The sequence below is a fragment of the Apis mellifera genome, linkage group LG2 (assembly GCF_003254395.2).
Source record: "Apis mellifera strain DH4 linkage group LG2, Amel_HAv3.1, whole genome shotgun sequence".
Classification (NCBI taxonomy): domain Eukaryota; kingdom Metazoa; phylum Arthropoda; class Insecta; order Hymenoptera; family Apidae; genus Apis; species Apis mellifera.
Window position 1 is genome coordinate 6,562,014 of NC_037639.1, and position 21,530 is coordinate 6,583,543.

The following is a 21,530-nucleotide window of genomic DNA, read 5'->3' on the forward strand; positions in this document are numbered from 1 at the left end:
AATCGATTATATTATACAAAATGTATATTTAATTACATCGAATTATAATAAATAATACTTTGTATAAAACACAATTTGAAGAAAGATAAATGAAAGATAAACCCATCGTAAAAAGGAAGAAAGAGAAAAGAATCATCGAGAGAGAAGTAGTATCATTCGAAATCCGCTTCCATTTCCAGATTCGCCATTTTCCAGAATCCGAAACATCTGGCCGTCCGTGCCGAGAAAGTAGCATCAACGATAAAAGGAAGTCGAAGCAACTCGTTTCTTTCGCCCGATGCGATTCAGGAAAGAACCCCCGTCCAAGAATTCCATCGTTCCATAGATCCCATCAGCATAGATAAACATTCTCCTCGTTGCCAGAGGAGGACCTTTCGCGGGATGCTAGAGAGAAGTCGAGAAATAAGCGGTTCTCTTTTGTGTCCTCCCTCCCCCTTCTCTCTCTCCTATCTCTTCTCCTAACGCTCATCCCTCCCCCCCGTCCCCCTTCTCTCCTCTATCCATGCCAATGTACCCGCGATGTTACACGGTATACCACCACCGCCGTGGCGGGCGGTGGGGATATGCAGGTATTGTGTCCCTATACGCCGGTATATACACTGTAACCGTGCAAATCCGCGGGCCCCTCGTGTATACGGGTATAATCGTTTATTTCGCGTCGACCTTTGCGGGGCACTACGTCAAAATGTCAGACGCGACCCCGCCTGAGCGTAGGGAAGATGCACTGGGAACGTTGTAATGGGCTTACAAAGCGTAACAAACTGATGCGAGGTCAAACACACGACGGGCAATAAACACACGGAGAGATAAATGGGCCCTTAAGGTGCACACCACGTTAAGGAGGGAAAGTGTGTTTCGTTTTTAGACTCGACGGCCCTTTTCATTTCCTTCCTTACCGAGCGAGAAGAGATTTTTAACTCCTCTTTTCGTCGGATTCCTATCCTTCGATTTTAGGTGAAATAAATAATAACAATTGATGCGATTGATATTATTTGAAGGCGGGAGGAGGGAGAGGGAGAGAGGTTTATTCGACGTGGATTTTAATTTGATGATATTTAATCATTGCGAGTCTCTTTTTTTCATTTCGGTTTTTGATTTAGAGGTTAGAGAGGATAATAAGGAATTATTTATAAGAGGGATGTTTTTATTATTCCTTTGGCTCGGATTGAGATAATAACGAGTTGTTAAGGATTATTTATAAGGGTGTTTTATTGTTGATGATGAGGATCGCGAGGATCGAACAAAGGGGTTCGATATTTTTGCGCGATATCCCACGAGTAATCTTTTCACCTTGCGAACTCGAGGTTGATCGATTTATCGGTTGAGGTTTTAATTAGTGTGCATTATTCGCGTCCGTGTAAAAGAAGTAAGAGAAGGTTAAGGATTCTTTCTTGATTTTTCATTTGATATTGTTTTAAACTATTTAATACGAAAAAAATTTAATGAAGAAAGAAGTTAAATATTTAATTGCAGACAAACTCGAGTTATTCGGGTTAAAAATTAATAAACGGTTTTGAGATATCGTAGAATATAAAATATATTTTCTCGATTATTTATCACGAATTTTGCAAAATCTGTGACACGCGTGTTTTTATCGCAATTTTTTGTAACGTGACTTGTATTTCTCTTAATGTATCTTTCATTAAACAGAATTGAAACTTTTTCTTAGAATAGATTTAGAAGAAAAAAAAAAAAACAGCAGATAACGCACTCGTGAAAGCAATTACACACATTCGTATCGAAATGATCATGACGTTAACACTCGAATTAGACGGTTGACAGAACGATATCGCGACCTCGGACGGTCTGCGAGTTTCAAAGATGAATATAGAGATCGCCCTAAGCCATAAGTGACTTACGAAGCGTAACAAACTGACGCGAGTTTAATCGCGGGACAAGCAATAAACCTCGCGGAAAGATAAATGGATCGTTGCAGTCTCGAAAAAAGTGTATCATTTTGACCAGTTTTCTTTTTTGTACAAGCTAAAATAAATCGTCGGGATGGATAAATCAAAAAACCGCGCTGCAATTATAAAACAAGTTTTTTTCAATGCAATTTATTTCCTTCTTGTTTCAAAAATTTGCAAAAATTCGATAGATATTTGTCAAATTTACATTATTATGAAATATGACATACACGTACAGATAATTTCAAATATAATTAAGTTTATAATATATAATTAAAAAGTTCTCTTTAAATTACCTGTGTATAAGTTGACGATATGAAATGAGAACAGTTAGAAATCGTTTGGAAATTTTATTGGTGAATTTGGAATTTTCTTTTTTTCCAGATGCCACAGACGGTACCTACCGCAGCCGGCTACTCGCCGTCGTTCGATTACAGCACATTCCAATTCGATTTATCCCTTCTTTCGGACGATTATGCCGCGACGAACGCGCAAAACACGTTGAAACCAGCTCAAATCAAACAGGAAGCGCAATCGCCGCGTCCCGGCTCACCGACCACGTACTCGAGCTCTCCTTACCCCGGCGCCGGCGGTGAACTGTCCCCTAATTACTCGCACGAGGGTTCACCAGGATACCCGACCAGTCCCTACTACGTACCCAGAAGTCCTCAAAGTGCTCAATTCTACCCGACAAGCCCAGAACCCTCCGCGAAACAGCCGGTTAAAAGGGAGAAGAGCCTCGATCTTCTGGCCATCTTGCAAGAGTCCAGGTAAAACTTTTCTCTCTCCTGTTATTTATAAAACTTTTCAACTAGTATTTTACGATCAATCATTCAGTTTTATCGCGAGGACAGAATTCTTAGATAAATCTGTTAGATGGCAGTCTAATTTCTGTGCCAATAATTTTCTATTATCGTAATTCTTTTCAGCTTTGAAGGTAATTCGTTTTCCAAATAAACTAATGACAAATTAAAAAATCGTATCAAGCTTGGCAACCCCTTTTCAGACTTCTGGCCGAGAGTCTGGGATACAGGGAGGACTCGACCGACTGCACAGTGCCGTGCACACCGCCAAGAACGGAGGAGGACATTTACAACAGCCTTGACGCGGACTTCTTCGCGAAGAAAGAGGATACCGCAGTGCAAGGACACCCGTTGCTGAAGGAGATCCTCTTCAAGTCGGAGCCACGGTCGAGCTGCAACAGCAGCAACAGCAGCACAACGAGCAACACCAGCGATTCCTCGTCCACGTTGTCGTCCTCCCCGTCGAGCGCTTCCTCCTCGCCCGACCCCGTGCAACTCGAGAACAGCTCGCCGTTGAGGAGCTTGCTGTTCAAGGGTGCCAGAAAGGATCTCGCGGACGGAGCGAGAACAAATGTTCTGAAACTCGAGAGAATACAGGACGAAGTGAGGAATCCTCTTCAGAAGGAGGAGGAGCTGTTCAAGGACGGGCAAAAGAGCGATCACCAGTTGCTCAGGGAGGTTCTGAGGGACACCAGCTTTCAGAGGAAGTACAATCTGAGACCCGTGGACCTGGGCAGCGTGGGGACAGGGTTCGTCGAAGACATGGAAGCCGGCGAATGCGTCGGTGACCTGACCAGGGAACAGATAGAGCCTGTCCTCAGCCTGGCCATACAACAATTGCAAAAAGACTTTGACAACACCTGTGTCGCGCTTGGTATTCATCCTGGTGAGTGGTGTTTCCTTCTTCAATTCGTTTTAATAATCATATTAACAAATATCTGATCTGTGAATATTCGTACAATAGAAATTTGATATTTTCCTCTATCCTAGTTTTTCCAAACTGATTGATTTAATTATGGTTTTTAATATCGATGAAAAGAAATGAATCGTGTAATAAAACCAAGGATATTTTTGAAACAATCTAAACATATCTGAAGATACAATGTAACTTTTATCACTATATATGATATCGTCTCAAACTTTTCGAATTTTGAATACAAATTTGAAATTTAACTCTGTGTTATTACATAGCTTGGTTACATAGCATTATGCATCGAGGCTCCAAAGAAACGAAACACAGATCAGATCAAAAATATCGACTAACTGTAGCCTAATAAATAAGCGAGCCACGGATAGATACACCATCTGAGAGTAATAAGAAGGTGCGTGAGCCTCCATTAAACTCTCAGACCTTCTTGCTACCTTGCCCCGGGCGAACGTTCGACGTTATCTTCGTGGACGTAGGAGCGACCGGTTTGACTATTAGAGTTGGTCGCATGATGTCATGCTTGGAATAAGTTACGAAGTCGCGCTTCATGCTTTCACGAATAGTTACGAAATTTCGTGGGCTACGTTCAAGGTCGCCCAAAAAACACTTCCGCCAACAAAATACTTTTCCAACATTTTCATTCCGTGTCACGATGACTCGATCCACTCAATCTCTTTTCCAGATCGAGAAGGGGAAGATTGGTAAAGTGGAATAAGCGTCGCGTAGAAAGTTTGAAACAGTGAAATCGAAAGTAATCGAACGTGAAATCTGAATACGTGCATTTTAACGAGAGGAGATGAAATTAGAGCATCGATAAAAAAGAAAGATACATATAAAGTATCGTTGATTCGAACAAATTGAATTTTTCTTGCGCAAATATTTGGAATATCAATAATAAGAATCCTCGAATATAATTAATAACATCGATTTCCATATATATATCGGGGATGATGTAAATAAATAAATAAAAGTGTGGAACAATCGATTAAATTCGAAACGATTTGATTGAATTGCAGAGCCACGACGTTGGAGCGCCGCGGACGTAGCAGCCTGGATCCAATGGGCTAGAAGGCAACTGCAATTGCCATCTGTCCCACTGGAGAGCTTCAACGTGGATGGCGCTACATTGGCTTCCCTCACGGAAGAGGAATTCTGTCAGCGTGCCCCTCAGGTGAGTCGAGAATAATCTTTACGAAAGATTGATCACGTCTCTTCCGCTTCTGTCCTCTCCCCGTTCTTTAAATCGGTCGTGGCGCATAAGTCGCACTTTCAACGTGTACCGTTACGCAACGCCGCGCCGCGCCGCGTTCGCCTCGAGATGATTATTCGTGGACCGTTTTAACGAAGCAATTAGTCAATGGAATTTCGTGGTGTTTCGATAAATTGCCGCTAAAAACGGTTCGCCGGAAAGGATGATTGGCCGCTGACGATTAAACAAACTCCTGCTACCGATGTTTATATGCAGAGTATAAAGAAATTGGTTATTAAAAATTCGTGATCAAGTTGCAAAATGGTGATAACAGAATCAAACATATCGACTTGTGATCATGAAATGGAATCGAATATTAATCGAAAATAGATTAGAAAATTGATAAATATTTGACTTTACAACCAACGTATCATTATTTTCAGAAATTTCAGAGATTCTCAGAAGGAAACAACTTTCATAAAAATTAATGAATTATATATATATATATATTCAAGCCTTCGGGATACAAGTTTCATAGAATTATCTTTAGAATTCCAAGCGGCTATTAAGTCTTTTAATAATCGTTTCCGTTTTATTTTTCCCCCTCCTCTATATATATACATGTATACCATCTATACCATTTTGTAACGAGATATAAAAAGCCTTAGCACGTCCAATAAAGAAACTAATGGCGCTCGAGTCACTGGAGAAACATTCGTGGACAAGGTCCGGTGAAAGTGAATTTCCTGGAAATCGGTGCGCGTCCACGTTCTTTCCCCGTAATCCATTCCGTGGAAGGGAAGAAGAACGGTGTATGAGTAAGCAACTGGCGTAATAATACGGTTTGTGCCGCTTAACGGAACCAAGATTCTCCCTATGTACACCTTTTGTACGTTGCCGGAATACGTTGTATTTCAACCGATTCCACGAGTCCCTCTGTACCCGATAGACCGTTATTGAGCAAGATCGAAGATCGTTTAACGCGAGGTGACGCACGAATGCAAATAGTCTCGACTTGTCGCTTGTCTGATCGAAGGATGTTGCCAAATTCGATCCAAGATAAAAGTGGTATTTGTGTTTCGATTCGCCATTCTTTCACTCGATCGTATTTATACGATGGTACGTTTTAAGAATGTATTTTGGGATTTTTTAATTGAGCGTTAATTATTAATTTTTCGTAGAAGGATATCTTGTGGATTGAAAAATATCAATTGTTTCGTTTCATTTCTTAATTCTATTATCTGGTTGAATATTAATATGTTCTTATTTGTTAATATAGTTTTCGATATAGATGTTGATTTATGTTGGTTGGTGAGTTTTCAAGCAGCACAATTTAAGTAAATAACTACAATGGAGACAAATTAACTCCTGTTAAAGTGAATGTAAAATGTCTTTGTCTCGATTTAGTAATTGCTGCTTGAATTCGTGTTTCTATTTTTATTATACTCCTGGTAAAACTGGTGGAATCTTCGAGGTGACAGAACTTTCTTCTTCTCTCTTGATCTCTTGAAATAGAGTTAGACTTTGCATTTTTATTCCTCAATTACAGTTTATACTGGAGGCCAAAGAGAAGGAAAACAATAAAAACACTTATACCCCCAAACGTAACAAGAAATTTTCTAATCGTTTCATTCACCTCGGCGTACTCTACGAATTATTCAATACCGATTTCACCGATTTCTGAAAAAATGTCACGCTTCGATAACGGTGTTCGTGGATAAATGAAGAGGAGAGCAACGACGAAGTTGTTCGAAGTTCGAACTCAATGATGGTCACGATCCACGATGAGACGTGGCGTAATTTTGCGGTGCAAAAATTAAGGAAGGTTAACGGTCTGGCTCGCAACACGGGAACTAGTGATCTCGATACGTCAACGGATCTCTGCCTAGATGGATTCAGTGGAAATTAATAGAGGGTATATATACTTGCAGGGCAACTAGGGGATGGAACTAGTCGTGGATTCGAATTTTTCCGTATTCTAATTGGATAATCGTATCTTATCCCTGGTTGACTTGGATCGTGATCGAATTTACTATCCACGATTTTGCGAATTCCACGTTCTCGTAACCTTTTGGATGAAATTCGTAGTTGAATTGAATTCGCGTATTGGAAAATTCGAAGAGGATATTAAGAAATGGAATTTTATTGAATAATCAAGTACTTGAAGTACTTTACTTGTCAATTATGATTATCTAATTCCTTTTCCATATTTTATAATACAAACTTATCTAATTATCATTCGATTTAGATTCTTCCCAAGATCCTTTCTCATAATCTTCCCTGTTCGTCGAAACTCAAAGATCAGAATTAGATAGAGAAGAAGAAGAGAGAAAGAGACTATGGAAATTGCACATTCGTGAATTGCAAATGCTGATCGGTGGCGAATATTTTCGAATGGGGATAGTAACTATGTAGCAAAGGGGAACACGCGAGGCCCTAGTCTTCGTATAATTTTCGAGATGATCGCGTCTCTCGAGCAATGGGAAGCCGGCTATTCGATCCAGAGAAACGTTCGAGGAATCGAATTCCCAAAGGTCGATTATACAGTGTCGGCTCGCACGGGTGAACGAGCGCCCATAACGAATGCGGAATACACGTTAATGACTTCTTCAAGATCGGCTGTGTGCGCCGTATGAATTATTTAACCCGCGGGGAACCGCGTTCAATTTCAGGTCAAAGGTAAAACGATATGCTCGCGAAACGACCACCTTCCTCCTTCGGTCTCACGGAGTCACGGAGTTGAGAACAATGTTGCTTCCTTTGCTCCAAGCCTAGCCGGGATAAACCCGCAATCAAATATTTCTAACTTCTCTGTTTAATAATATTAATATTTAATTTACCCAAGAACAAAGGAATTCATTAATAAGATGGGATCTGAAATATTAAGAATTGAACTTTGTTTGAAAAATCTGCATAAGATTTGAAAGAATTTAGACTAATTGTCGATTAAAAGTTTATACAAGCAACATCGATCTCTGTTAAAATAATTTCCAAAATAATTGGAATTGAAAATTCCTTTTGGAATTAACAAAAGTTCAACTTCAATTCCTAATTGTCATCACCATGTATCGCAAAGCTCTGTCAACGCTACAAAAGATTTCCAAAAATATTAAAATTCTTGACTTGAAAAATTTAACTACGAAATTGTGAAAAGTGCAACTCGTTGAACTGCTGAATGCCTCGATAATTGTCATCCCATATACACAAAGACACGAAGCACGCGTGACACGTAGCCGCCGTGTGCACGATCCGTGCGGCGCATAACTGCATCTAAGGTGCGTTGCTCGATTCCCCTCTTTGGTGTCCCGTGTTCCAGCTTCCATCGAGCCGAGTTGTGAGTCGAGCAACAGGATTGGCGGGTTGCGCGCATACGTGTACGCGCTATTTGCCCGGCAGAAACGAACGAAAAGTGGGTCAACGGCTGGCTGAATGCCTGGCTCGGTTGCCTGACTTGCTCGAGTGCCTGTTGCGTCTCAGAAAAGCCGCTTTCTCTTCTCTTGCGGCGCAACGACACCGTCCCTGGAATTCTAACACTTACGTATTCCACCTCCCACTACTCCTCCTTCTTCTTTTTCTTCTTCTTCTTCTTCTTCTTCTTCTATTAGTTCTTTTTTCTTCCTCCTCATCTTTATGGTTTATGATTTAAGATTTCTTCGGCGATTTGAAGTTTGCTTGTTGTCTGATTGCGACAAGCCGTCTTAGAAATCCTAATATGTACCTACGTATTTCATCCTCCACTTCTCTACTCTTCTTTCTTCTTCTTGTTTCTCCTCTCCCTGTTCTTTATCTTTTATGATTTGAGGTTTCTTGAAGGGTTATTGAAATTTGCTTTTTATTACGACAACACCTCACGGGAATTCTAATGTTTACGTACTTCACTTATCGCTATTTCTTCTTCTTCTTCTTCTTCTTCTTCTTCTTCTTCTTCTTCTTTTTGTTTTTACGATTTTTTTACGATTCGTGATTTTTTTTCCAATTATCGAAGCTTGTTATTGCAAATCGTTATTACAAAATTGTTGCCATGCTTTCAGAGGGATTCTAACATTTAATACTAATTCGATTCAATTGGTTTTCTTTTTCTTTTATTTCTTTTTTTTTATAATTTTCATTGATTTTTTGATGAATTCAAGATTTTTTTTTCAATTATCGGAATTTTCTTGTTATTCATTTACTTATCGATAACGATTCCTTTGCAATGTAATACCATGCTTTTAGATGATCTTGATTTGGGTTGGTTAATTAAGAAAGGAATGCTGCTGCGTGGACGTGTAAGTTTGCAGAGCGTTATTGCTGGTCGGCCTTGATAAGGTAGCGCATTCAACGGCGCGTGAGTGAAGTTTAAGGTTTCCAGTGGAACCTTGAAATCGGGTCGAAAAGATACGTTTACAGTGTTTAATACAAGAACAGGTTATACAGAATTTATCCTATATAAATTGATATCAACGTGTTTTTAAATTCACGGTTTATATTCACGAAGGAAGAAGTTTTTTCTTTTGACGTAGTAGTAGAATTAGCGGCGTTAATAAAGAAGTAAGGAAAATATTTCAAATTTTACGCCACAATAATTCCAGTCCACACTAATTAACGCATTAACTCATTCTCCAAAAGAACGTCATTCCTTTCTTCTCTCTACGTCCATCATCTATCAATTATCATTATTCTTGGTGGATCGTTTTAATTACTCTCCTCTGTTGCCTGTTAAAAGTCGATTCAATCGAGGATTTACAGTTATCATCGTAGCTCAGATATTCCAATTCTTTTTATAAAACTTTTGTCGACCGACTTCAATTTGCATTTATTTTCATCCATCAGCTACTCTACCCAGTGCGGCGAAACTTAATTGTTTTACATTACCACAGAATTCTTGCAAGTCGTTATTAATCCCCGACTATGATAAATTTTCCTGGCTCTCTTTCTCTCTCTCTTTCTCTCTCTTTCTCTCTCTTTCTCTATCTTTCCTTTCTCCGCCGAGTGGCAACCGCTAAAAGTACCGAACACATTCTTGAAAGTTCTTAACGTACACCGAGAGACAGGTATTCATGCAAATGGGCTCCATATGGAGTCATTAGAGATAACGCGATTTTTTTTTTCTTTTTCTTCTTTTTTCAGAATGCCAGAGAAAACGATTCTCGTGATTGAATCGAAACATGGTAAATAACATTTTGAATTGAAAATTGTTGGATGAGTAATAACGTTCGTAATGAAATTTGTTCGGCGGACAAATTCATCGTTTTAACATCTCTTCCAGAGAGATATTCTTCGCGTCCAATATTCTTCTGCGTGAAAAGAATAAAGAGAATATCCTCTTTCTTCTTCTGTTCCAGTGCGGAAGCATTCTTCACGCACAATTGGAAATTTGGAAGGCGGCAGTCGAGGAATCTCCGCGTAACACATTGGCGGCTTCCTGGGGCCCTGCCGTTGTTCAAACTCCTAACAATAACAATAATGCATCGTCGACTATTGCGAATGCGGCTCCAGCCAGTGTCACGGGCTCTACTTGCAGCGTAGATTTTTCCGATGGTAAGTCAATTTGTTCTTATGATTTTAATTAATTTATTTAATTATACTTATATTCAATTCCTTCTCTATCAATTTTCTTTGTTTTTCGAATCGTATCTGTGAATATACGTTTATTTTTAAAATTTTACATCAAGTTTATATTTGCAAAAAATATAATGATAATTTAGTTGTCATCTTTACAATTCTTTTTTTAATATAATACAATTTGAACTTTATTTCATTCGATTATCTCAAATACGAATAGATCATCAAATGTTAAAGGATATCTCACGTGAAAAAATTGAATCTTAATATAATCTTATTTATAGATAAAATTTTTGATTATAATAGATACTTAGAGCCTCTTTTAAATTCAATAATTAACGTAAGCATAGATTAATTATTGAATATTGTAAAAAAATATCATTATTTCTAATTATTAAATTATATACAGTAATTATATATTACGTCACATACATCGCATATTAAATACACCATACTACTAGCACAGAAATACTAATTAAATCACTATCACAGTAACATTGGGATTGCTGTGGCTAATAAATTATCCTACATTATAATAACCCATATTAGAAACAGTTAGAATTCAAAATAAACATTAATATGATAATTTTAAATGGTTTCTCCACGCTGACTAAACACAATAACTATCACAACAAGTTTTGCACGCTTATTATCCATATCGTAAGAATCGATCAGGAATCGTCATCGTTTCTGATTATCTCTGTACAATTGCGATTAATCGACACCGCGAAATGATAAACCACGGAAAGAGCTATAATTATACATAAATATTAATATGTTGACCACAATACCCTCATGTCCCATATACCGATCAAACATTGTAGCTTTCTAACTGTTGCTACGAACCTAATAATTGCATCTGCTTTCGCAATCCACCAAGAAATTTATATTGCACGATTATTAAACCATTTATACAAACCTTTTATTCCAGTTATTGTTGTTCTGGAAACACATATACAGTATACAGTGATCAATCTAAGTCTAGAATATAAATTATAAGGATATACTTATCAAACAACTAATATAAGAATTCCGTAATATAGTCCTACTAGTAAATAAATAAACATACAAAATAACGAATTACAAGTGAATTGCAATTTTCACGAGAGGCAACAATCGACTATTCAACAATCAATTAACATTAAAAGTCAAAGCTTGCGCGTAAATCATCGAACAGCGCATCAATCGGCAATCAGAATTACAATACTTTCAATCTTCATAACAGAATCTATCCAACAATCAATTAACATTAAAAAGTTAAAGCTTCCACGAACAGCAACTAAAATTACAATACTTCCAATATTCACGAGAACCTATCCAACATTAAAAGCTTCCACGTGAATCATCGAACAGCGCATCAATCAGCAACTAACAAAAATCGCAACATTCCCAATCTTCGCAAGAATTCTAACGTTCAATTAACATTAAAATGGATGTGAATCATGAAACACACGCACACATACACACACACAGCACAGCACAGAATCCAAGCAACCAATTTTCTCCATATAAAGAACACTACCACCACTTTGACTGCCCCCCTCCCGAAGTGCAACCACCGGAGATTGTGGACCACTGACAAAACGGAGGCGTATCGGCTGGTTTCTTTTCTTCCAGATGAGGACGAGGATTGCGGCTCGTCGCAAACTGGAGCCGGCGGAGGCGGGGGCGGTGGTGGTAAAATGCGTAACGGCGGCTCGCACATCCACCTCTGGCAGTTCCTGAAGGAGCTGCTTCAGAGCCCGGGCGTCCACGGCTCGTGTATACGCTGGCTGGACCGTGGCAAGGGTGTGTTCAAGATCGAGGACTCGGTCCGCGTGGCCAGGCTGTGGGGCAAACGAAAGAATCGGCCGGCCATGAACTACGACAAGCTGAGCCGTAGCATCAGGCAATATTACAAGAAAGGGATCATGAAGAAGACGGAGCGTAGCCAGAGGCTGGTCTATCAGTTCTGCCATCCTTACTGCCTGTAAATTATCCCGGGTCCCGTTAAGCCTTTGCTCTCGTGCGAAGGATGTCGAAGGATGTTACCTCTGAGGGGAGAGAGAGAGAAAAAAAAAAGGAAAAATATTTATCGACGATGAAAAGCATAAAATCGAGCGGAAATCGAGCCTCTTTCGATCGTGTGATTTATATTATTCGATTATTTATTGCGAACCGCGTTCGAGGTAACATCGATGGATGTCCTCGCCGATATTGCGTATATCTTTTCTTTTTTTGTTTTTTTTTTAAAACGTCGTGATTCTCTCGCGATTCGTGATACACGATCGAAGATCGTGAGCACGTCGCGAGGTACGCAGGTCGGTGATAAGATTGTCGTAAACCGTTGTATCGCCTCGATCGCTGGGTGGTTTATCGAGCATCGAGTGCAAAGGGTTAACACTTTTTCCTCCCAGATTCAAGGTCGTCCGGGTTGATCACCTTGAGGCTGGTGCTCGTTTTCGAAAAGGAGTTACGAGACTACGAAGGGCTTCCGACTCTTTCTGCGTGCAATCTTTTTTTTTTTTCTTTTTTTTTTCTCGCACAGAAAACTCCGTCAGAGAATAATACGTGCTGGTGTGCTTGCCTGTCCCCACTCTTCTGTGTTGTTGCGTGTTGTTGCGTGTTGTCCCTTCGTTGTGTGGCTGATTGATGATTTCGAAGAGAGGTGAAAAGTCGGAAAAAAAAAGAAACGCGAAGAATCAGTATGGAGGTCAGAAGATTAAAGAAAAAAAAAAAAAAAAAAAGAAAAAAGAAAAAAAAATAACGATCCACCTTGTCCAGTGTATTGTCCCGAGAAAAGGATAATACATAGTCGCGACACAGGTGGGTACCAGTAAGTACGCCCGTTTTGGGCGAATCCCCTCCCTCCTTCCCCCAATTTTCTTCCCTCTCCCCCACCTTTTACACGCCTTTCTTTTCACTAATTTCCATCCCGATAAACTATTTCTTGTTGTTGTAACATAAACGATTTTACCCGGTAAAAATTAAGTGACTCCTCCACGTTTCGTAATCCACGATTCATCCCCGATTATCATTGCGCATGTTGGGACGTTTGTCCGGTCGATTTTCGCATCTTTCGATCGCCACGCTTTATCTCTCTCTATTTAGAGAGTTTCTTTCTTTTTTTTTTACACGAAGATTGATTTTTCTCTTCTTTTTTTTTTTTATAATGGAAAATAATCGCGCGTCAACGTATAGACACCGGTTAACCACCATAAAGTATATTATGGCACGTACTAACACTTAATATTCTACTAACGTAATGATAACGATATGAGTACGATAATGCTGTTAGTATTATTACTATATTTCCCCATGATATCAGTAATATTACTGCAATGTTGTTAACGATCCACTAACCGTAATGTTATAAAGTTTTAACGTGCTAGTGTCGGTATTAAATCGGTATTATATACCGTTGTACTGTCATCAGCGCGTTATCGATGCACGTGAACGTGTCATTACGTTTACACGCGATGTGTGTATATATATATATATATTTATATAAGTATATATATATACACTTTTTTTTTTGTTTTTTCTCTTTTCGAAGCGACGATCGAAAGATGAAACGATCGACGCGCTCGAGATCTCGTTTGGAGGTACGTCCTGCGAGTTTCGAGCGTGCAAACGTTATGGTACCGACGTTATTGTTGTTCGAGGACGGAATAACAACGAGGAAGAAGCGAGTCAGCGGAGATTTCGTTGGAGAAAAGGGAAGAAACTACTCTTTCCTCTCTGTTCTCACGATTGCTTACCAGCGCCGGTCGCCAAAGCCTCGAGCTGCATCCGATCCACGGATCCACGATAGATGGACGATCCAGCGCGCGGAACTATTCGTTGCTGCTTGACTCGTCCCGCCATTTTCATCTTCTTTTCCCTTTTTTTTTTTATTTTTTTTCCTTTATCTTTCGAAGAAGATCGTGTGGAGAGAATACGAGAGATCCTTTCGATACTTGAATCCCTTGGTATATATATATTTTTATAGAAGTCGAAATGGAAGAAGTTGTATAGATAATATATCTATATTTGTGTAAGATTCTTGAGAATATTTATTTATTTAGTCAGATTATCTTTGTGCGTATTTATTAATTTTTCGTGAATTAATTATTCTAAATTAATTTTAAATTTTCTCTTTTTAGAAAAAATATTTATGTCTGGTGCTGTAATATTTATACTGTTCATAAAGCAATACTATTTTATATAAAAACAAACTTTGATATTTATATAAAAAGAGAATGATCGTCTATTTTATATATATTAAGTATTTTTAAAATTATATATACATATATATATATATATCTCAGATAGATATTTTTGATACTAAACATATACAAAATAATTTTAGATATTCAAAACCATTTAAAAGTGCCTTCTTTGATATTAGATCCGACAATCGTCCGGTGCTCGATTTAAAAATCCCGCCAATCTGATATGCGCCCTTTTGAGAATGCGTACAACATTGCGCGGCGAGCGTAGCGGAAAATTTCGCTCGCGCGGCGTGAAATGATCGACGCACGATCGATTCGTCCTAGGATAAGCGATCAGGCTCTTCCTTTTCTCGATAGGAAAGGCAATAAAGTCTCTTCGAAAGAGGAAAAAAAAGAAAGAAAGGAAAAGAAAGAGATAAAAAGTTTTAAAAAAAAAGGAAAAAAAAAAGGAACGTAAAATAGAAAAATGGCAATCGTGGATGGCTCGAGGCTGGAACATTTACGTGGCTGGTTCTGGTGATTTTGGTCCCATATATCTATGATATATTAAACGTTGTATGTTCCATGAACGATCTAGCATGTAAGTCTCACTTTTAGATGATATAAGTATCATGGCGGCTCACGTGAGCCGTCCATTAAGTTACTCGAAGAGATTCCCCTCTATTTTTTCCTCTCCTCCATTCTCTTCTTCTTCTTCTTTTTTTTTTCTAACCTTTTCTTCCATACGATGATTTAATGAATTTCATTAATCATCGAGCTAATCATTCGTTAACTTTATTTTTTTTTTTATTAAGATTTATTTAAACATTCTTTGAAATACTTATGGAATTCGTGACGATCATCGAACTTCGATCATATTCATCCATTCCATACTTGTTCTCTATTTTTCTTATTTTTAGGAAAGAATCGTATCGACTACGTTAAAAGTTATATAAATGTATAATAATTAAATATCCATTTTACTATTATTTATAGATAAAATTTCAATTTTGAATAAGTCTATAGAATTTTATATAATATAAAAATCATAGAAATCAAAAAGTCAATAAGTATTGCACAATTCTTTTTTGCAGCGATTCTAAAGTTTAAAAAAAAAGAAACAATTTATTCGTGTTCAATATTTATTATTTATATTTATTTATCATAGATCGAAGATCGTGTGAACAAATTCGAATTCCTCTCGATATAACGAGTTTATTTAATGCGGTTATAATTATTCTATAATTATTTAAGAACCCACTAATAGTGGTCTACTAACATCCCAATCGTTTCGATACTCATTGATATCGGTTGTACATAAAAAAAAAAAAATACTCTCGACGTGTAATCATTTTGTACGTTCATTTTATTATTATTATTAATTATTAATTATTAATTATTAATTATTAATTATTATTATTATTATTATTATATTATATTATATTTTTTTTAATAATTATTTATTTAACTGAGTTCTCGTTCGAGTAATCGTATTAATATATTTTATATACGTACGTTACATTGTTAGAAAGTTGTTCTACGTAAGACGTCGAGGTCGTCGTGGCAGTGGCATGCCGTGGGACTGGTTTCAATTTCGCGATTCGGCTCTGTCTCCGTGTAGCATGTTAAATTGAACGATAAAGAAGCAACGAGAGTTAATATTGTTTCGATTTAATACGACGAAAGAAGAAGAAAAAAAAAAAAAACATTTTCTTTCTTTTTTTTTTTTTTTTTTTTTTTTTGCTAGAAATCATCGCGTTCATTTCGAAGGAGAAGGGACGATATTTTCCTTCTTTATTGGATGTGCAATTATCGCCAAATATCGGAATCTTGAGAGAATATTCTCGAAATATAGTAGATCATTAAGCCAAAGAACATGACGACGAGCTCGATTATGTTCTCGAAATCGGATAGAAAGGGAAAAAGAGAGAGAGAGAGAGGGAGAGAATGAGAGAGAGAGAGAGTGAGATACATATCTTCGTTTTAAATTGCGCGCGCTTGCAATTCGAAAATGAAAGCGGGGCTCGTCGAAATGGAGACCCCTCGTTCTAGTATAAATAATTACACGGACGGAGCAATTTTTATTCGTATGTATTACGCGAGTATGATATATTATTCATATCGTGAATTTTCCAGGAAGGAAGTAACATTGAGTTTTTTAATCGGCTCGAATTACGAGGATTGCAAGTACGATTGAAATTGTAATTATATCCGTTCATAAAAGTTAAAATACTCATCGTCCACGTTTCAATGATTTGTTTCAAAATTTTCAGTTACCAATAAACTAAAAGCAAAAGCAACGTTATAGTATTCTTTTATTTAAGAAATTCTTTTCTTCCAATATCTTTTATCTAAATATTGTCGATACAAGTATATTTATACTTTTTTATGTGTACATATATTTTCCTTCTTTTCAAAATTAATGATGATTGGCCAATCTTAAAGGATAGAATATTATTCTTCCAATTACATTTTATTCAAACAATATCTGTATCTGTTTTTTTTTTCAATAAAAACTTCAAATAATTTATATACTATTCTTCCCTTTAAATTCGCCGACAAAGTTTATCTCAGGAGAAAACCTGCAAATAAAATAAATTCCATATCAAATATAATAAATTTCAACAAACGACTAGAATTAACATCAAAAATATTCGCCTCTTAATGAAAACTTATCAACTTTTTCCCCGACCACATTCCTACATTCGATTCCAACAATTTTATAATTTGTCTTAAACGAATTTTCTGAATTTCTGAATAAAAAAAAAGCAAGGATAACATTTTAATCATCTCGATATTCCCAATCGTTTCGAGAACACCTATGATCTCTCTTTAAGTTGATCAAATAAAGAATGTTTCTCCTCTTTAATCAGACCTTTGCTCAAATTGAAGTATAAGTTTGGCCACGGCTTCGATTTCGAAAATAATAATCGTCCACTTGTCGTGTTTGCCTTGTAAAAAGAAAAAAAAAAATATATCTCGAACGAAATGAACGAAATCGTTCCACCGATCTGCTTTTATTTAATAATAGTTTCCATAAACTCGATTTTTATTAAAATCTTAAAGGTGACGATACAGCAAGAACTTGGTTTCTTAACAGAATTATCTTTTGAAAATACCTGTCCCACATGGTTCGAAGATAATTCTCCCTTTCAAAAGAGAGAAAGATAAAGTTAAATAAAAATAAATATTCGATTGGTCGAAGAGGGGAAAGGATAATGTAATAAAATAAGAAAAAAAGAATAAATAAATAAATAAATATTCCTCGGCTCGTGTAAAAATCGATCGTAACCGTAAACCACGCAGGATTATCAGATTCAGTTTGGCAATTTGCGTGATTTCGAACGACTTACGAGATTTATCTCCACCCCCTTTTAGCGAAAGAACAGAATGCAAATTATATTCGAGCCGAGAAATCGAACCGTTCAAATGAAAGATAGTCAGTTTGCGGTTTGCACGCTGGTCTTTTCAAGGATTTCTGTAGAGAGATGGTCCTTGTAAATGAAAGGTTTATTGGAGTAGTCGGTATGTTTTAAGTTGACGTTTGTTATGATGTAAAAACGATAAAGGCGCGGTGGTAATCGTTCAACCTGAAAGATTTGCATACCGTTTTTTGCCTTTATTCCACGAGGATTTTAAAATAAAAACCCTCGGTTCGTATACGGTGTACTTTGTCTCGTTTAAGAGGATAATCTTGTCCTGTCGAGATTCGATTCACTTTTTAGCTATCTTTCACGCGAGATTTTCTTACTTTCGAGATGACAGAATCTTTTCCTTCAAAATTCTCCCCTCTTATACAACTGATATATGTTTACAAATATTTGGAACATACTTGATCCACTTTAATCAATTTTATTATTAAACGTTTCATAATATAGGTATAATAATTTCTATAAATTAATTGAAAATTTCCAATCTTATACATAAAAAATCCAAACAGTTTTTACAATCTTTCTTCGTGTCCTGGATTTTCTTGCATAGATTTATGATCAAGAAATCTTAGATAAAGAACCTCACGAACTGTTTTATCCATTTCTCAGAAAAAAAAAGAAAAAAATGTTCTTACACCACTTTTCCATCGAATATACTCTCTTATTTCATAATCTCCGCCAATACATTGGCCTGATTAACCCACAATCGAAGCCACAACTCAGCGAACAACAACAATTCGATGTTTTCGATCTTCATAGTTTCTTAAACACGTCCCATAACACGTCGATCCTCCTCTCGTGACGCTCGCAAATCGATCGTTCCGGGCGAAGAAATCTCATAGAAGGCTTTACAGAAATCGTGCACCGGTTGGCTAACACGGTCGTTCCCTCGCGGAATTTACGATAACCCACTGTGCGGTAAACTTTGTTGCTTTAATGGTAGTCGCCACTTCCGTCAAGCAATAAGATATACCGAGATTCAAAGTACGTACACGCTGTATGTTCGTGGTCCAGACACATTTACACATATTATACGAACGACCATTCGACAAGTTGTTCTTGTACAGGGTGTTAATGTATTCAGCGGTTTGGAAGATTCATTCTAGAGAGTAAATTAAAGGACTAAAAAAAATATTAGTTGAAAATTTGATTAAATTATATTATGTTACAATAGATGTTAAAGTAAATATTGGATAATTAAAAAATAAAATAATAATGTTATTTCGAAAAATTCAAGATTATTTCGCTATAGTTTCAAGAGAAATCGATTTTTCATAGAACTTAAGTTTTCGAAAAATCTTTGTGCTACAGTATAACAATAAAATGTCATTATTTTAATATAAGAATGAATATAAGATAAATATGGAAGAAATGTAGAAGAAATAATAAGAGTACGATTTATTAAAAAAATTGAAAATGTTTGTAATGATATTCATTAAGAGATAAAAGGTAAAATTGTAGCGGGAAAGAGAATGGAATATCTCGAGAATAATAATAGAAAAATGGCGGGCATCATAATGGCCGGTTATTACGTTGCAAATAATCTATTGTCACTGGCGACATAGCAAAGTGGGAAAAAATGGTTGAATTATTTCTTGAGATTAGAGTAAAGAATGCAGGTAGTCGTTTGCGGTCGGGGCGAGAGCAAACCGCTTTTCAGTCGCAGCTGCACAGCATGAGATTTCGTTGAGATCGACGATACCGTGACTAACATTTGAAATGAATACGTAGGAAGATAACAATGACGATAATACAATTGCCAGGGCATATTTATCCAGAGTATGGCAATTAAATAATTCTCTTTATCTTAAAATCGATTCTGAACGTTTCAATTTGATGATAAGTTGAAAATAATAGAGATAAAGATGAGATGTGTGCGCATCGCAAAGAAAAGGAAAGAGAGAATTAAAATTTTTGATAATTTAAATTGTTCTATCTCTTTTCATCGTATAAAAAAAAGAAATAAAAGTAAAGGAAGACGAGGAAAAGGAATAAATTAAAAATGAATCAACGAATTCAATGAAGCGTGTAAGTTCCTTTAATCTTTTTTAGTGTAATAATAACAGTAAAAAGGTTTTTTCAACGCAAACTTAACGATTCTAGCTATTATTAATCTCGAAGAACATAAAAATATTCTGGTAAGAACGATCGAAATTTCAAGTCCTACTTATTTTCATAGCTAAAAACCAATAAAAGAAGCGAAAGCAATCCACGATTGTGGGCGAGTGAAAGTCTTGAAATTATGCGAGTCTAATGGATGATAAATTCAAATGACTCATCTCGATTAAATTTCCATTGAAAAAGGATATCGGTATCGAGTTTACATCTCGAAAGAATTTTATATCAGCCGCGAGAAAAATAAAAGCGTGTATTAAAAATTATCATACATACGATGATTCTTTGTAAATGTAATCTTCTTGAATTTTCTTCTTTATTTCTTGAGGAATAAAATAAATTATCCCAGATTCTTGGAAGAAACTAGAATATTACTAAAACATTACGGTCTTTAAATAGAAAATTAATTTTTTGAAATTTTTTTGAAATCGTGATATAGTAGAAAATAAAAAAAAGAAAATATGAAATCGTAAAATATACAAGTTTCGTTTTTCCGAGAAAAAATTAATCAAAGATTAGATAGAGGATAATTTTCAAATAAATGTTCACATTTATTTCGATGTATTTACGGCATGGAAATCGGTATTTGTTTTCGAATCAATTAAACATGAGGAATTCAATGGATTCCCCGTTAAAATAGTATTCTAAAAAGAACGGTAACAAATAAGGGAATAATGTGTCGCTTTAATGGCACCACGGTCTAACAATTTCAGTGTTTTAATTAGCCCTTGCTACATCGGACCAATTACGCCGATTAACGGTAAGATACACAACTGGAGCGAGAATTTTTATACCAACGGTCAGGATTTATGGGCTAATGGTAATTTTTTTTCTTTAAAGTGGAGAAATATAAATAGGTGTTCATCATTTGTAATAAAATATATGATAAATATGGTTGATATTTTCACGCATTAAAGTAAAATCTATTTTTATTAAAAATAGAAAAAAGAATTACTGATTATTACCGATATGTAACGTGTTAATTAAAAAATATTACCCAGCATATTTTTAAACACCGAATACATAATTCTATTTTTAAAACACACATTAAGTTTTATTCTATAATATATTGAGTAACTATGATTCTTAAGTGCATGCTAAGTAAATGCAGATGTTTGAAGTCAGACATAGTAACACCGATTAACACAATCAGCAACTAATTCTCTAATTCATTTCTATATAATATCTTCTTTTTCTTCATTAATTAAAATAATTGATACTTTGTTATCCTTTTTTTCTAACAACTAAAACGAATCCGAATCCCTCGATTCACGATAAAAGCGCATCCAAACTTAAATTTTTATCACACGTATAATTTTCATATTTTCATTTTCGAGAAATAAATAAATGAACAAGTAAATAAAAACTCGTGCAACAAAATACGAGCAATCGAATCGAATCTAATCCAGTTGGAAAGGTTGAAGAAAAATTTGATCCGCTT

At 36.3% G+C, this 21,530-nt stretch overlaps 1 protein-coding gene across 2 annotated transcripts in view; it reads left to right on the forward strand.

Moving 5' to 3' along the window:
- The window catches only part of LOC413060 (DNA-binding protein D-ETS-4), a 61,916-nt gene extending 48,819 nt beyond the window's left edge, over positions 1 to 13,097 (forward strand). The window contains exons 1-6 of one of the 2 annotated variants that reach the window (XM_016910962.2): positions 1,799 to 1,949; positions 2,292 to 2,677; positions 2,914 to 3,596; positions 4,655 to 4,809; positions 10,152 to 10,347; positions 11,989 to 13,097. In XM_016910962.2, coding sequence (XP_016766451.1) covers positions 1,923 to 1,949; positions 2,292 to 2,677; positions 2,914 to 3,596; positions 4,655 to 4,809; positions 10,152 to 10,347; positions 11,989 to 12,344 — 1,803 coding nt within the window. In that variant the 5' untranslated portion in view covers positions 1,799 to 1,922 and the 3' untranslated portion in view covers positions 12,345 to 13,097. Of the gene's footprint in view, positions 1 to 1,798; positions 1,950 to 2,291; positions 2,678 to 2,913; positions 3,597 to 4,654; positions 4,810 to 10,151; positions 10,348 to 11,988 lie in introns of those variants that run through there. The other variant, XM_396511.7, reaches the window with a different exon arrangement.
- The last annotated feature ends 8,433 nt before the right edge of the window (positions 13,098 to 21,530 follow it).